At 40.9% G+C, this 17,410-nt stretch overlaps 1 protein-coding gene across 2 annotated transcripts; it reads right to left on the reverse strand.

Moving 5' to 3' along the window:
- Positions 1-458: 458 nt before the first annotated feature.
- SFPQ (splicing factor proline and glutamine rich) lies at positions 459-17,198 on the reverse strand. Of its 2 annotated transcripts, XM_086716421.1 has the most exons (13): positions 16,282-17,198; positions 15,426-15,614; positions 14,786-15,087; positions 14,592-14,687; positions 13,372-13,568; positions 13,170-13,254; positions 12,094-12,211; positions 11,714-11,762; positions 11,512-11,633; positions 5,932-9,107; positions 2,711-2,758; positions 1,934-2,020; positions 459-550 (listed from the first exon to the last, which is right to left on the reverse strand). In XM_086716421.1, the coding sequence occupies exons 1-10, from the start codon at positions 17,089-17,091 to the stop codon at positions 8,970-8,972; spliced, it is 2,106 nt and encodes a 701-aa protein (XP_086572547.1). In that variant the 5' UTR covers positions 17,092-17,198; the 3' UTR covers positions 459-550; positions 1,934-2,020; positions 2,711-2,758; positions 5,932-8,969. The 2 variants fall into 2 exon arrangements, with proteins under 2 accessions (XP_086572547.1, XP_086572548.1); XM_086716422.1 differs by lacking the exon at positions 5,932-9,107.
- Positions 17,199-17,410: the final 212 nt, after the last annotated feature.

Consider the following 17,410-nt stretch of genomic DNA (forward strand, 5'->3'; position numbering starts at 1 on the left):
AAGCTGTAATTCTGTCTGTGCTTCTTTGTGAACTAACAGGAGTACCCTGTAATAACCAGCATCTGAGGATTCTTTTGTGAAATACAAAGTGGGACACAAAATGCTATTAATGCCTGAAACCCAATGAAGGAGGGGCATGTAGTTAATTGCTGTATTCACCATACGCTAATTTTAGGAATAAAACCTATAAAGAATGAAGGCAATTTTAAACTATCGATGGTTACATCAGGTTAGTTAGGACAGTGAGGAAGGGCCGTTAGGTTGATCAGTAATTAATGTTGAAGTAGCTCTGCCAAAAAGGTCCAAGAAAGAGTCCTGAATTATAACCAGTTCTATGCCCACAATATGGAGCATCTTTTTATATCACCTAGAAACAAGGTGATGACATATAAGGAGAATTCTAGGAAACAAAAGGTCCTAACTTAAAAACAAAAACCAAAACACATAAAAGCACAATCTGATTTTAAAATGTCTTTATTAACAACAATTAGGTTGCTCATTCCTCTTTGCCCTCTTCCTCACTGGTTTTCTGGACACAGTTCACCTGATCCTGCCAATTAAAAGAAACAATTACTCCAAAATATGTTAAGAATCAGAGTTCTCAAACATTTACCATTTCGCACCAAGTAAACTTCCTAACACCAAACAATACTAATCAAGGAGTGTGGTATTAACAATATTTAATGACCTATATAATTAAGGATTCTTTAAGAGGCAGATGATTTTAACACCAGACTTTGTCACCAGCTAGTTGATTCAAGTTTACTTCCATTCACTACAACTTAAGTAGCAACCACTCTTGCAAGGAAGATATAAGATACTCCATTAATTGGCACCTTCCCTAGGTTTAAGATATAGTCAATTAATTATTGCTATTTCTACCTTATTCTCTTTTCAAACTACGATTATGACAGCCCTTTAAACCTGAGTGTTTATCTAGTTATCTATTTATGCAATTTGTATTAGATGAGAAGACAGTAAGCTATTGTCCACCTACTACCTTTCTGTAAAATACTGGCACAAAGTTATGTCCATTTGTTTACCTACTGTCTATGATGGCTTTCCCAGCTAGAATAGCAGAGTTGAGCTGAGTTTTCTTTAAAATTGCCAACCCGGGGGGTGTCTGGGTGGCTCAGTCACTTAAGCATCTATCTGACTCTTGATTTCAGTTCAGGTCATGACTTCATGGTCATGAGATGGGAGTCCTCACTGGGCATGGAACATGCTTAAGATATTGACTCTCTTTGCCCTTCCCCCGCTTACACTTGCTCTCAAAAAAAAAAAAAAAAAAAAAAATCTCACAAAACCAAACACACACAAACCCCAAAATTGCCAACCCTTCTAATACATCAACCAGATGAGATCAACTATAGGAGATCCCATCAAGTGACTATGTGGTTAAAAAACCGGGAACTCTGGGGCACCTGGGTGGCTCAGTTAAGCACCCAACTCTTGATTTTGGCTCAGATCATGATCTCCTGGTTCATGAGATCAAGCCCGTGTCAGGCTCTGTGCTGACAATTCAAAGCCTGCCTGGGATTCTCTCTCTCCTCCCCCTACCCCTCCCTGGCTCACGCACACACCCTCTCAAAATAAACATTAAAATAAAAATACAAAAACAACCAAGGAACTTTAAACTTTCCAAACTCTCCTCTGCATAGTTCAATGGACAAAGGTAGATATACATACATACTCTTAGAGAAAACTGAAGTCCCTGTTTTCCTGAGGCTTGAGCCAAACCAACAAACAAGGCCTACAACCTCAAGAAGGCTGTTAAAATGATTATAAATATGTACTATAAAAACATATTCCCTACAAGGAAGTTTTAACACAGAGTAAGTTAAAATGAAATATTCACACGTAAATAATCATGTTTGGAACACCCAAGAGTTGTCCGGAAGGCAGTTTACAAAGTAAGAATGATTCCACTTACCCAGACACTTCCTGAATCTAACAAGTTGTGGCTTTCCTTCTTGGCTCATGTTGTGGGATATCGTCTTGAGATTAATAGCTTATCCACCTATCATTAAAAATAGAATTTATATAGCATATTACATTTTTTTAAATTAATTGTTAGTATGTACACTGTATTCTCACATCAACAAGAGGCACATTCTGGGGTACAGGTCTGGGTTCCAATCAGTGGTTTGTATTTTCTTTTGCTGTTTTTACTTAGGAAGGACCTGGCCCACACCAAGGTGACATTCTAAATTTTCTTCACATAACACTTCAGAATTTCTCCTCTACCAATGACCCATTCTGAATGGGTCAAAAGTGGAATTTAGAGTACTAAAAAGATGGCAGTTCTCCACTAATTCAAGCCTCCTTTGTCCATTTTCTCTACATAACCATGTATCTTTTTCTATAGTTGTAAAAGTAACATACAATGTTAACATACAAAGTTAATAACATACAAAGTATAATTGACACACAAAGTTCTCTTAGTTTCAGGTACAGATTCAACCATTTTTTTCAATTCTCCTACTGTTTGACACTTTTATAATAAAATACTCCCCACTTTCTCTTTCCCACTCACGTTCACATGCAAACAACTATTTTCAGAAACAAAACGCTTGGACATTATCTTAGGAGAGGTAAACATCTTAAAAATCAAACATGTTTTGCCCCACATAGCTAAATCAAATTATTTAACCTTTTTACAAATCAAACTCAAACTCTTCTACAGGTTAGGACCTCCAAAGAAACTTACTTGAAGTGAATGAGTACTCCAATATCAGCCAACATCAATCATTCTTACCTAAAGAATAATAAAAGAAAGTTAATATAAAAGACAAGGGTATAAAGGTTTTGAAAATGCTAGTTAACTTCAAAATTTAAAGAGTAAATTCCAGAGACAAAAGATTGGGGGCAAGTTACGGAATAAAAAAACAACAGGAAGAAACTTGATGGGGGGAAAAAAATCTAAAATTATTCTTATGTAAAGTAATAAAGTAGACAGCTGAATTCAAATAAAAATTGTATCTTAATTGAAATACAAAAGCCTAACTGCTATTTTCACCAGTCTGAGCACAATCCAGTTTGACTGCAACCCAAAATATACTATCCCTTATGTGAAGGTATGTGACAACGTTTACCTTACCAAATGAGTTTTAACATCAGCTCTCTTTTCATATAAAAGCACATACCCTGCCCCCCATTCAAGTATGTCTTCCATTCTCAGGTGGACTGACCACCTTCAGCAGGAGTCCTCCAAGAAGAGTGCCCTCCCCACTCCACAGTACACAACACTGCAGCTGTTATCCTGCAATCCTATGTATTTGCCTCATTCTTTCCCTCCAAGTCCTCACTGAGTTTTAAGTTGGGGCAGGAAAGCTAGGCCTTATTCGGGACAGCAAGGAACCTGCGTTTTTCTGAGGGAGAAGACATTCACCTTCACTATATATATGCCTGGTAGGGCCGCAGTGCACAAAAACCAGAAAGATCAGCCTTAATTCAAGTTCCAGGTTTTTCTTCCTCCCTGATTATCAGTTACTGCCAAGGGTATAAAAAATAAGAGTTCCCTGTTGCACATGTACCATCCATAAGGGATACTATATCGTTTTGCATTCTCCCCCATTCTCCAGATTATCCTAGTACTCTGCATCCAGCCCCCTTCTCACCCTCCAAATAAAATCTTTTCAGCACTGGTGTTCAAAAGCAACATTTTTATGGTTGATGGTGTACAACTGTGAGAGTTCCACAGTTGAGTCTTAAAAATTGCCAATCATTATCTAGCAGCAATGACAGATGATTAGGAGCAGTCAAATCCTCGGAATTCTTTCCCTAATAGGCAGCCATTTGAGAACTGCACTAGCTGACAGACACTGAAACATTATCAGCTAAAGCCAAAACCAAATAAAGGCCCAGAACAAGCATCCTGGCTCTCTCAAACCTGTCCAAAATCATTAAGGGAAAGGCAATAAAAATGCAGGACTGTTGATCATGTCACTGCAGCTGACAATGATTAACAATAGGAGACATGCAACCCCCATTAAGGTTAAAAGTCCGAAACTAGTCACACGCATCTCTTTTCTTGGGGAAAAATGAGACTATTATACATTCTTGGTAGGTTTTGCAACCTTGTGTGAAGAGCACCCATTCCATTTCTTTCATCTTTCAGAAAGCACCGGTATCTGTTCCAAGGGCCTAACAGTACGAAAATGCATTCTGGCATCACACCTCTGAACTTTAGACCATTCTCATTAAAAAGAATAATTCTGGTTTGCAACAAGGAAACACTATGAAATACAATGCAAGCACCTCGGTATAGTGGTGTTACTGAAGCCCATTTATTCCCAGCTTTTTGAGTGAGTGATTTTAAGATCCTCTACACTAAGATTCACAAATTATAGCTACATACAAATCGAAACTAGTTTAGAATTGACTTAAGTCACAGGTTTCTCATTTCAAAGTGCAAAAGCCTACTCATCTTGAAATAAGCAGAAATGAAGCAAAATTAACCCCCCACCCCAATGATGTTCCTCAAGTCCATATATTGTAACAAGTACGTTCTCTCAAAATTGTTATTGACTGTTAAGAAATGAACCTGAGCTTTTATTTCTAAACACTTGAATCACTAAATCACGGTAGCAAGTGTTGGCCACCGATTTAATGGATTATGCCACAGGAAAATCCCATCGGGGTTGTATGTCAATTTAGCGACACTATTGTCACTAATATTGAGCATTATGTTTGAACTGCATTGTATTATTAACAAAGAGCTAAACTAGTCACCATTTGCTTTTTCACCTAACAGGAGAGTCAAGGTATTTGTTTGAATAGACTACGTATTAAAGTACAAATTTGTCCCCACCTTGTGAATTGCTTGCCAAAGAGCAAGCCATTTTTCTTGATACAATGGAAGAAAATTCTCATAGTCACGAAGAGTTTTCACCGGCATTTATGCAAAGTAAACCAAACTTCCAGTTACAGAGCAGAAAGCATTATACGTGAAAGCTGTTTCCATGCATGCTAGCTAAAAACCAGCTCGGAGACCAAAGTTAAGTTGAATTGAGGTCTGGAACAACAGTCGATGCAAAGCTTACAAAGCTGAAGTCCTAAGCAACCAAAGCTGCTTTTGAAGACTTTTTATTTTTTTATTTTTGGTAAGCATTTTGGATTATAACATCACATCCCTAAAGCTAAGGGAACCAAATTCAAAAATCTACTCTGAACATTTGCAGTCATCCTACAGAATACGACGAAGAAGTCTTAGGATTGGGAAATGATTCCCAACGTGTATTCAACTGCAGGCAAGTCAACATGCCACACCACTTTCCCCCAGGTTTAGAGCATAGACATATTTAGACAAGTCACGTAACTTGGAACTATTCACATTAGATTCCCATCTAAGCCCACGTTAGTAACAAAGGTATTCCCATGAAGCCCATTAAAAAAAAAATTTAAGTCACATTACAAAAAAAAAAAAAAAAACCACTGTACTTTTTAGTCTTAATTCACTCCAACCTGCAGAATGATTACCAAGATTGCATTCTGAAATGGATATTGCTGACCTATGGGCAGGTCAGTTTGCTACAACAGAGACTCAGTATCACAGGCTATACAGTCCATGTCAAGATGCTAAAAGCACTCTACTTTCCAAGTATGGTTTGATTCCCTCTCCCCCACACCACTGACGTGTTCCACGTTCTCTTCAGTTACAATGCAACTAAAGGAAACCACACAACTGCATCAGATGTACCAAAGAATCAAGTTTGCACTTTTTATCTGAGAACTGCAACAGCACTGATTTCTGCCTGACAAATTACAGCTTGAAACCCAAACCCACGCAGTTTTGATAGCAGCTAGCTTTACCATCCAAGTGTTAGGTGCTGCACTGTAATTTCATGGTCAGAAGTGTGATGTCAGAATGCCCACGGAATAAAAGTACATAGCAAGTCACCAAGTTAGATTATATTGCTTGTTACCTACCTGTATGCAGTCGGCAATGAGAATCTTGGAGCAAGCAGGAATACTACATCCGGGTCCTAATGTCCATTGCCATTTGCGGTACTACGTTCCTCACAGTTACGCACTGCAGAAATGCTGGCTAAATGCAGTTATGTAGCAGGCCACTACTTTAATAGTGCACAATTGCAGTCCAAGAACACCAGAAAACATCCCGCCACAACGTAGTGGCTTGCCCGAGAAAAGCCAAGTATCTAAATTTTTGTCTGCCATAATATGCCACTTATAAAAATTGCACAGGCGTAACGTTACAATTTCCCAAATTATTATCTGTTTGTATTAGTGGTATAATACATCTATATAAAGAGTGGTGGGGTTTATAGGACTTCTTAGGAGTTTTAATTAGTGTTCTAAGCAGAGGATTATGGTTTCACTAAATAACGTGAGCCATTCAGTTAATCTTATAAGGTACCTATTGAATACACTGGGATCTCGTAGAGAATGCAGTTTAAAGATTAGGAGTAATAAGCTTAAAATGATCAGTGTTCCTCTTAAAATAAAATTACGAGAGAAAGTGGAGAAGAGGAAATGGGGGCAGCTGGTTTCTTTAAATAAGAAAAATGGCTGAAATACTTCAAAAGTACTACATTCCCTTTCCCACCCATTTCATATCAGCTTTTAGCAAACTCCTTTTTAAGAGGATTTAAATTCACATTAAGCTAAAAACTACCATATGCATTCCAAGACTTATTGAAAGTCTGAGTAGCTTACAACCCTTGGTACACTGCTGTTTCAGTGAGGAAAAGGCAAAACTTAGTGGAAACTAAGCAACATTATTTGCTAAACAACGTTTAGCAATTCTACAGCCCACAGTAAGGCTAGCAAAACCACAACTTTCAGGAGATTATCCATTAGCATCCTTCACCACTCTTCAAAGGTACAGTACTAACAAAAGCTTATTTTAGGGGTCTGTGCCAGCATCCCTTATAAAGAAAGGCATGTAATCTGAAAAATAAACTGAAACATTAATTTTATAGGCAGATTTTCCCACTTCCCCACCAGCCCCCGCCCACACACATTCACGTTCACCCTCTGTGGGTGTCCCATGAACACCCCTTAATTTGTCATTAGTGGAGTCCCTACCATACAATTCAATCAAATTGTAATGGATTCCTTTCAAATCCAGACCCTTGTTTCCATACAGAAAACCTCATACATATCACCAATTAATGACTTGGGACAAAACTTCCTCTGGATAGAATTATGGTGGAACTACTACCCACTTCCAAGTGTCTTGGGGAAGAAATAATAAACATATTCTAAGGAGATTCTCTTCCTTAATTAGCACACCATGTACCTGTCAAGTCACACAACCAGAATTGAGTGACATGCCTTTATACTCCACTAGTGTTTTACTTTTAGTATTATCCAGTTTCCTATGCAGAAAGTGCTCATAGTTTCAACAAGAGGTTTCCCTTTGTACTCAGGCACAATACTAAACTTCAGCATTTAACGAAGATTTGATTTAGAATTTTACTTTTGCCAATTAGCACCAAGAACAGAGGTGAAAAGGAGGAAGACACATTCCATAGTAAGAGTTCTGTAATGTACAAATTTGAATGGAACTAAGAACAAAGCCAAACCAATTCAATTACTTTACCTACTTTTAGGAAGCTGTTCCTCTGCTAACATACATACTCTGGGAAAACAGGTTCCCATCGTACTATCAGACAACAGTAACAATCTACTTTAATGTTAAGTCAGAATGTCTTATCCTAATGGAAGGAGATTCAATGAAGTTGACAATCAGCTGACAACACCATCGAAACACTCCAAAACTTTATGGTGGGAGAAAGGGGTATTTGTACTGTGTAGCATGAGCAACTCTCTCCAGATTTAGTGCTACATCAAAAGTAAACTATAGAAAAGCAGGTTAACAAATAGTTTACAGTAAGAATCGTGATCTACAACGCTACTGGTCATTAACAGTCGCCACTAGTTCTTAGAAAAGAGAACAAGTTTTCATAGCCCTACAGATTTTGTCCACCAGAAGTAGCACAAGGAGATGTAAAAGTTACAGAGTACAAATGTATACGTAGCTAAACCTACTTCATGGTTACTACGCTTCTTACTTGCAAGTTGAATTTTTCACACTAAACCCCATCTTCATAAATCGCTTGAAGTAATACATGAAAAGGCTTCATGTTTAACAATCTTTAATTCAAATATGAAAGTTCAATACAAGCCATTTGTAGGGCTTGGGACTTGTTCTTTTAAAAACAAGAATGGAGGAATGCAACAAAATGATCTTTCCACTTTTTTCTTCAGAAACTTTCAAGGAAAGGATAGATCATAGGGCCATAAAGATCCATTTAGTCATACCCACTTTCTCCCCCTACCAAGTCTTTCACCCATTCCATAATCTTAATACACATTCCTGAAGGAAGAGTTACAGTTCAGCTTGCTTACATAACCATTTAAAAATACTTAGCACCAGCTTGCTTCCTATAATGCCAAACAAATCATGAAACTACTTCAATATGCATTTCTTCTTTTTAAAACAAGGGGGGGGGTACTTATTTGTAGAAAGCAATGCTTAGCCTACAGATACATTTCCCAGAAATGGCATATGCCATTCAAAGGCCTAGACACGCTCATGCTTTCGAAGTGGAATACCTAGCCTAATGTGCATAGAAGCATGAATGGCAAAGTTGAAGATCAATATTATAACTATTTTTTCTATTTATTTGAAGCACAGTAAAAAAAAAATTGGTACACTTTGGAAATTCAGTGGCACAAGGTACACTGCCATAACTTGAGGGACATTATACAGTTAAAAAAAAAAAAAAAAAAGGAAATAAAAAGGAAAAAGAATTCCCCTGTTTGAAACACTGCATTACATAATTTTACCTGCCCAAACAGACCATTTACAAATATTAGGTCAATAAACTGCTAACATCCATAAAAAGGTAGCTTTCTTACTAAAATGCAAGAATTTAAAAGATTGGTATCTAAACAAGAAAAGACAAAAACAAACTGGAATGAAAACCTAGATATCACATCTAAAATCGGGGCTTTTTGTTTGGGCCTTCATACTCTTCTCTCCCTCTACCATATCCTGCTGGAGTTCCAGGCCCCATTCCTCTAGGACCCTGTCCACCCACAGGTCCCGCACCTCCCTGCCCAAAGCGCTCAGTACGCTATTGGAACAGTAATTAACAGTTCATTATATGTAGTTGATGTCCATGTGTGTTAAGTAAATATTTTAGAAGGTTCCGTAGTCAACGTTCGTCGATACAATCACCAATGAGTCGATCCACAGGTACCGGGAACATAGAAAGGAAAAAAGGGTAATTTGAAAATTAGTTTACGATAATACATGCCTTGTGGTATGTTCCCACTTGAGCCATTCTCATACACCTGTTTCAAAGAATAGGTCTTCCCTGTAGTGCTAAAAAATTTAAGAATTAGTGCAGATGTGAAAACCCATTCCAAAATGAGTTTTAAGAAATTTCACATCAGATTAACCCACTGCAAAAGCTTGCAAACTTCTCACTTTCAAGGTCTGAACAGGAAATTTAATTTCCAAGTAAGCCTAACAAGCCCAACCAGACAGATTCAATTCACTCAATGAAGTGACAAAGACCTACTCACCAGTTAGTGGCATGAGCTGCATAAGAAACCTTGTGCTTTTCAAGATCTTAAGACACATCTGCTAAGTTGCAGAATCTTAAAACATTCAAAGTTTTAATAAAATGCTACCAGACTACAAAAAGAAAAAGCATAAAAGACTAACAGATTTAGTCACTTAACCGGCACAGTAACTTCATTAAAAGTGTTGCCATATTCTCACAGGTATACCACCTTCAGAACCATCACTAAATAAGCAGAGACAATTATGTTCACAGTAGTATAGTTGCAAATTGACTAAATATACAGCCCACCCCCACACCAGCCCAGCTTTTCCTTTGGGTCTTTGAAAGTCTACAAACACTTAGCTATGATTCCATGTTTTGGGGATCTCCCAAACAGCTTAACACCAAGCTTAAGTGACTGCAGTAAAGCAGGACTTCGTTATTCCATCTAGTTTTAAGTACTTTAATCTTAGAAACCTATGTTCCCAAACAGAAAAACCCTATTGATATGCAAAGCACAAAAGCCTTACAAATTCTATTCAAAATAAATCAGTTACAGAGAACATCACTCCAAAAGGGAGGGAAAAAAGCAGTGTTTAACTTCCTATACATAGTTCAAACATGTTTTCTACTATATACTACAGGGCTACTTAAACTAAATCTCAATTCTTTAAACTATTTCTCAAAAACCTAAAAATGTCAGGGTTTTAACACATTGTACGGTGTTTCTCAAAAGCTATGAGAGAATTTGGGGGTTTCACGGTTATGTTATTACATCTTAGAACGCTACCTGTTATAGGAGACAGAAAAAATCTCAATTGTGGGAACATCATGCCAAATTATATTTTACAAATTTGATACAGACCTACAATCTGCCTTTTAGGAAGCGTATAAACCAAAATGTTACCCACGTTATTTTTTAAATTCATTTTGAAGAAAACAACACTACGTTTACCCAACCAGCTATTTATGATTCTAATTCTCAAAAAACCTCAAGTAGGCTTTAAATGGATTAGACCCCATAATAAATCCTTACATTCCTATTTGTAAAATAAACCTAACGAGCTATGTGTTGCAGCTTCCCTCTCCTTTGCCAAAAGCCTGTAGGTGAACCAATCATATTCAACTCAGTTATGAAAATGCACACTTCTCTAAACCCACCTCTAAATCCAATATTCAAATTTCCTATGGATTTGTAAAGCCCTAACACAGCCACTCAGACCAATTCACTTGGTTGTTTCTAAAGCATCCTGACAGACTACCTGTACAGTTAAAATATGAAAGCATCAAGAAGGTTCAGATCAAATGCACACAACTAGTATGCTTAAAATGGTCATGGATTGTTGCTATCCTGTAGCAATATAGAGATGTCAGTGTTTTAGAAGGTGCACCTATTGACAGGCCCAACAAGTGGGAAACGACGAGTCAAAACAGTAAACAACTCCCTTCTCATGGGTAGAAACCACACCAAATATAGGTCAAAGTCCTACACATCACTAAAACATGCCTAAAACTATAAACTGCAAGTCTGATTCATACTTATGGCAAATATCAGCTTAATGAATGACAGTTTGCCATTTGATTACTCTCACGTGGATGTAGAATAATCAGGTACATCATCTAACATTTAGAATTTGGATTTGCCATGTGCTAGAGTGCAAAAGTACACAAGCAATATAATGGAAAGCACCTATGTCTACTTATTGCCGAAGAGAACTCCAACATACTACTGACAGCATTGACTTCTTGTTGGCAACCGTTTCTGTTTAGGTTACCGCATACTGAGTTCTTCTATGTTGCCAAAGTTTTCCTCAATATTATGATTTACATGATACGGGAACTAAAAAGAGGTTCAGTTACCTACTTAAAAAAACAAAACAAAAGAAAAAAAAACAGAAAACAAAACACACACACGTAAGTTGTGAAAAATGAGAATTTCCTTTGTACTACGTCACACAGGATACATTACCATGTCGCTTCCCATCATGGAACCACTCATGGTTGCTGGTGGAACTCCAGGATTAGCTTCATAACCTATGCCACCACCACCACCTAGAGGTGGAAATTTCTGGCCTCCTGAACCATAGGGATCTAGGAAACAAAAATGCTGGTTACAACTCAACCAGAATACAGCTCTTGAATGGTACTGCTAATATTATTTTCATGCTTACCTCCCATGTTCATTGCTCCTCCTCCACCCATTCTCATGTCTCTTTCTCTCTGAAACAAAAAAATCCCTTTCATATGTCCATACCGAGAATTCTTAGACAAAAAAAATCTCCAAAACTCAAAGATGAAGACTATTTTTAAAATCAGTATTCTGAAACCACTTGTTGAAATTCAATTATCCAAAAACCGATAGAGCTTCTTCCTAACCAATGAAATCTTTAGGCCCAGCCAAGAAGATAAAACTCAAAGCGTATCATAATACACTTGTAAAAACAAAAACTATAAAGTGAAATGTTATATTTAACTTAGTAAGACTTCATATTTTTGGTACCTACAAGTTTTGTAGACAACTCCAACTAGACTGCAATAGAATTTTACTTACTGGATCCATGTAGCCCATCCGGCTATAACTTTCCTCTCTTTGGCGCCTCATTTGTTCTTCCATTTCACGTTGACGAATCATCATCTCTTCTTCCCTTCTACGTCGTTCTTCTTCTTGCCTGGAAATATTCATCAAGCACATGAACGGTCACCCACATCTTTTAAAAGTTAATTTGAAGGGGTGCCTGGGTGGCTCTGTCAGTTGGGCATGTGACTTCGGCTCAGGTCATGATCTCAGTTTGTGAGTTAGAGCCTGCTTAAGATTCTCTCTGCCCCTCCCTACCTGTGCTCTCCCATGCTATGCTATCTCAAAATTAATGAACTTTAAAATAAATAAGTCAACTTGGAAAAAGCTAGTGGTCTGCCTCAGAGCTTTACAAAGTCTAGGTTAGAGGAACACCTGGGTGGCTTAGCCGATTAGTCACCTGACTTCGGCTTCTCCAAGTTCATGGCAGTTCATGGGTTTGAGCCAGGCACTCTTCTGAGTAGAAAGCCCACTCTGGGGGCGCCTGGGTGGCGCAGTCGGTTAAGCGTCCGACTTCAGCCAGGTCACGATCTCACGGTCCGTGAGTTCGAGCCCCGCGTCAGGCTCTGGGCTGATGGCTCGGAGCCTGGAGCCTGTTTCCGATTGTGTGTCTCCCTCTCTCTCTGCCCCTCCCCCGTTCATGCTCTGTCTCTCTCTGTCCCAAAAATAAATAAAAACGTGGAGAAAAAAAAATTTTTTTAAAAAGAAAGCCCACTCTGGATTCTGTCTCCCTCCCTCTCTGCCGCCTCCCTGGCTCGCTCACCCTCTCTCTCAAAAATAAACATTAAAAAAAAAAATTACAAAGTCTAGATTAGAGCAAACACACAGGAAAGCCTGAAGAGAGTCTAGAACAGACCTACAAGCATTCTGGCAAAGAAAACTGGTGTCCTAAATGAAAACCTTACACTCTACTCTGATTTAGTGTCAAACCAACACTGACATATGTCAGTATTTAACCTCTGTATGCCAACACACTCGCCTGCAAGACTTAGATGTATCTTTTCCTCTAAATGTTTATGCAGAAGGCTTAATTTAGTTTAACAAAATTTTACCTTAGCTGCATTTCTTTACGTTTCTGCATTTCTTGATTATGAAGTTCTTCCATGCGTCTTAATTCTTCCTGGCGTCTCATCAGATCTAAACATTAGAAAATTTTGTTGTGAATTCACATTAACGGGGTTCTAAAAAGTTCAAAAAGCAATTCAGCCTATCAGTGAAACTTACACAACAGGATCTTTTTTTTTTTTTTTTTACCTTGACGCAAAAGATTTGCCTGATGTTCGTGATAAGCATCTTCCATTTCACTTTCCAATTTGTCCTTTGCATCTTTCATGTTTTTTTCAACTTGCTCCCTTTGCTGTTTCTCCATTTCATCCAGGGACTTCCATCGCTGAGAATATTCATACTCAAATGTGCCATGCTGGGCAAAACGAGGAGGGGTTTCTCTCTCCCTGACAATATTTCAACATGAACCGATTTGTGGATGCACATAAGAAAGACTACTCAATTACCCTAAAAACACTGATTTTGCCCCTGGCCTATCGACTCTAAGAAATACCCAAAGGCAGGGGCGCCAGGGTGGCTCAGCCGGTTAATCGTCCAACTTCTGGTTTTGGCTCAGGTCATCTCAGTGTCATGAGATCAAGCCCTGAGTTGGGCTCTGCGCATCATGACAACATGGAGTCTGCTTGGGTTCTCTCTTTCTGCTCCTCCCCACTCGCATTCTTTCTCAAAATAAATAAATTTTAAAAAATAGCTTTACATCAAAAATAATACATGTCCCAAGATGGCTGGCTGGCTCAGTCAGAAGCACATGACTCTTGATTTTGCGGTTGTGCATCTGAGCCTTATGAATTTGAGCCCCGTACGGGGTGTAGAGATTACTTAAAAATAAAATCTTTGGGTCGCCTGAGTGGCTCAGTCAGTTAAGCGCCCAACTTCACTTCAGGTTGTTATCTTGCAGTTTGTGCTGACAGCCCAGAGCCTGGAGCCTGCTTCAGATCCCGTGTCTCCCTCTCTCTCTCTGCCCCTCCCCACTCGCTCAAAAATGAATAAACATTTTAAAATTTTTAAACCTTTATGTAAAAAAGTAATACATGTCCCAGAATTCTATGGTAACAGAAAATAACGGGCACCGAAAAGCAATCCTACCTTCCTCATTTCCTAATTCTGTTTCCTCTAACCAAATGCCTAATCAAGGAGTATATTGTTTTCCATTCTTAAAAAGATACCTATTCATCACACAACTGTTCTAAAGACAAAACAAAATTGCATGTAAACTACACCTATCTCAACAATGAATACTAGGCATTTGAAGATCTCTGCTTCAAAACCTCTAAACCTCCTGAGCCTTAGATTTCTATCAAGCATATACGCATTTGAAGAATTTTGCATCTTCTAAGCAAAAGTGAAAAATTACTGCAAATTGTTTGGACTTAAATAAGAAAAATGCTTAAAATTTAAATCAATCTTACTTTTGATACATTGGATTCTTCTGTGCAAGTTTTTCAGGAAGGCCATCTTCATCATCTAATTGTTCAAGTGGTTCCACAATGACTGGACGAGGAGTTCTAGTAACAAAAATGGTTCCGTCTTAACTTCGTTTGTTTTGTTTCAACTTCCTCATCCAAGTTAACAAATAAAAATTAGGATAAGCACAAGAACTTACGTTGTTAGTAAGAAAACACCTTCACTGCATCTTTCAAATGCTTTCCTTGCTGCTGGTTTGGAAGCAAACTCAACAATGCCTTTCCCTGTAGATCTCCCGCGATCATCCACAATTACAACAGCCCTTTCAATAGGACCAAACTGGCTAAAAGCTTCTTCCAACAGTTCATTGGAAACATAAGGTGAAAGGTTTCGAACAGAAAGGGCGGCAGCATGTGTGGCAAAGCGAACCCGAAGCTGTCTACCTCTCATCGGTGTATCATCAAGTTCAGCTTTGGCAATTTCAGCCAGTGCTCTAGATTCCTGAAAGTTATCAGACATGCTCATGTTAATAACCTCCTATTGGCTAATGTCCACTCTGAAACTGTTAAAAGCTTAACTCCCACTCCTATTCTTCCTCAGGCTCAGTTCAAGCAACCCTCCCAGACACCACTCAGGGTAGGTAGTTAAATGTCTTATCCACCCACTCTCCCCTTTTCTTAGGTACCAACAATTATTCGCTATATAAGTGGCATCTTGTTTGTAAAAAAGGTGAAAAATTTAAAAACCAACTTATTGCTGTTGGTTTGAATGCTAGCGTCTGCAGTAGCAAAAAATGAAAACACTCTTCTAAATCCACATTAAATTAAAAAAAAACTCACAAGTTTAATAAATCCAAATCCTTTGCCTTTGTTGATAAAAACTTCTCCTGGTTCTCCATATTTAGCAAATAGTCTTTTGAATTCATCCTCTGTGATATCAGCAGGTAGATTCCCAACAAATAACCGACAACGCTGAGTGTAAGTTTTCTCTCCAGGCCTCCTCAAGAGAGACAAGTTGGCTTTAAACCCCTAATGAAAAAGGAAGGAAATTTTTCAGACACCAGTCACCTCATCAAGTAGGAAAATTCAGTAACAATGTTCGCTTTTCCCAGCCTGGGTAACACCACCAACGGAGTTATTCTTCAATGCCGTTTAAAATCAAAACAAAATTTTACTTATTTGCGGATTTCCAATGCAGTTAACTATCCGAACATCAAACAGCCCAAACCATCCAGAACACTCGAGAATAGACTTACAGCCCTCTCTAGACTCGACTCTACATGAGCAACCTCGTCAGCTGTATATGCTTAGTGTCGCTAACAAATCTACATCGTAGCAGACGTTAAGTCAAATCAAGTATTACATGAAAAAAAATGACCAAACCCTGCTGTCACCCACATGACTTGTGCCTGCTCCTGTAAGGCCGAAGTTCCCAGATCTCTCCAACCCTACACAGCACGCTCTAGTCTGGTTCCCAGGACCCGCTAGCTTTAACATGGCCCAGGGCAGCTTGTCATCGCCTGCCTCCCCAGGCCAGCCTCCCTCGGGCCGTCCTACTCCGGCAGCGGCCCCGCCCTCGGCCGCCCGCGCGCACGCGCTCTTTCCGGTCTCCGACAAAATGGAGGCCGGGAAAGGAAGGAGGAGGGGGCCGCCGCCATCTTAGGGAAACCGACGCGTAGCTCCGGGAGATACTCACCTCCGAGTCGGAGATCTTCTCCTCGCTGCGGCCACCAGGCCCGCCGGGTGGGGGCCCCTGGTGGTGCTGCTGGTGGTAGGGTGGGTGGTGCTGCCGGCCTCCTCGGGGCTCCCCGCCGCCTCGGTGTGGCGGCTTGGGGTGGCCGCCAGGAGTACTTAGGCCCGGGCCGCCGCCGGGCTTCGGCCCGCCTGGCATTTTGCCGCCTTTCGGGCCTCCGGGTCCTGGGCCCTGCTTAGGACCGGGCCCCGGGCCCCCTGCGGGTGGAGGCGGGGGGCCCCCGGCCTGAGGTGGGGTGGTGGGGACACCGCTGCTCGGCGGCGCGGGCGGGGGCGCCCCGGGGGGCGCCGAGGTGACAGCGGGCGGCGGGGTCGGGGTGGGGCCTGGGCCCGTAGGGGCCCCAGAGGTCGGGGGAGTGGCGGGCGGTGCCGAGCCGGAGGCCGGCGGAGCGCTGCCCACTCCAGGAGCCGGGCCGGGTCCCTGAGGAACGACGGGCTTGGACGAGTCCTGTGGCGGCGGCGGCGGCTGCTGATGCGGCGGCTGATGCGGCGGTGGCTGAAGTGGCGGCGGCTGCTGTGGTGGCGGCTGCTGCGGTGGTGGCTGCTGCTGTTGCTGGTGCGGAGGCGGTGGTGGGATTGGGGGCTTGGGGCCACCCTGGCCCGGGCCGGGCCCCATGGGTCCGCGGTTCTGATTGAGGCCCATGCCGGGCGGCGGAGAGCGGAAGTCGTGGAGGCCGCCGCGGCCGCCGCCTCCTCCGCGCCGGTGGAAGCCGCCACCGCCACCGCCACGGCTCCGGAACCGATCCCGAGACATGTCTGTAATCAAGGGGCGGTCGAGGCAGAAGCGGAGAAGACGCTCTGGGAACGTGGAGGCCACCTTGCTTCGCACAAGATGGCGGATGACACAGGCGGCGCGCCGCCTTTGTCCTCCTCTTATATAGGCCAGCTGGCTTGGCCCCGCCTACTTCTCGATCTGTAGCTCCAATAGCCAATTGCAAGTACGGTACTTGATGACACAAAGTTACGGAACGCTAATCTTTCCGATTGGCTTCCGGATGAGAGGAGGGAGGCTTGGAGGGGCTGAAGTTTCCAGTTGGCCAATGAGCAGAAAAGGAGTTGGCTGCAGGCCACTG

This window comes from Puma concolor, chromosome C1 (genome assembly GCF_028749965.1).
Source record: "Puma concolor isolate L17-30 chromosome C1, mPumCon1.1.hap2, whole genome shotgun sequence".
NCBI classification, from domain to species: Eukaryota; Metazoa; Chordata; class Mammalia; order Carnivora; family Felidae; genus Puma; species Puma concolor.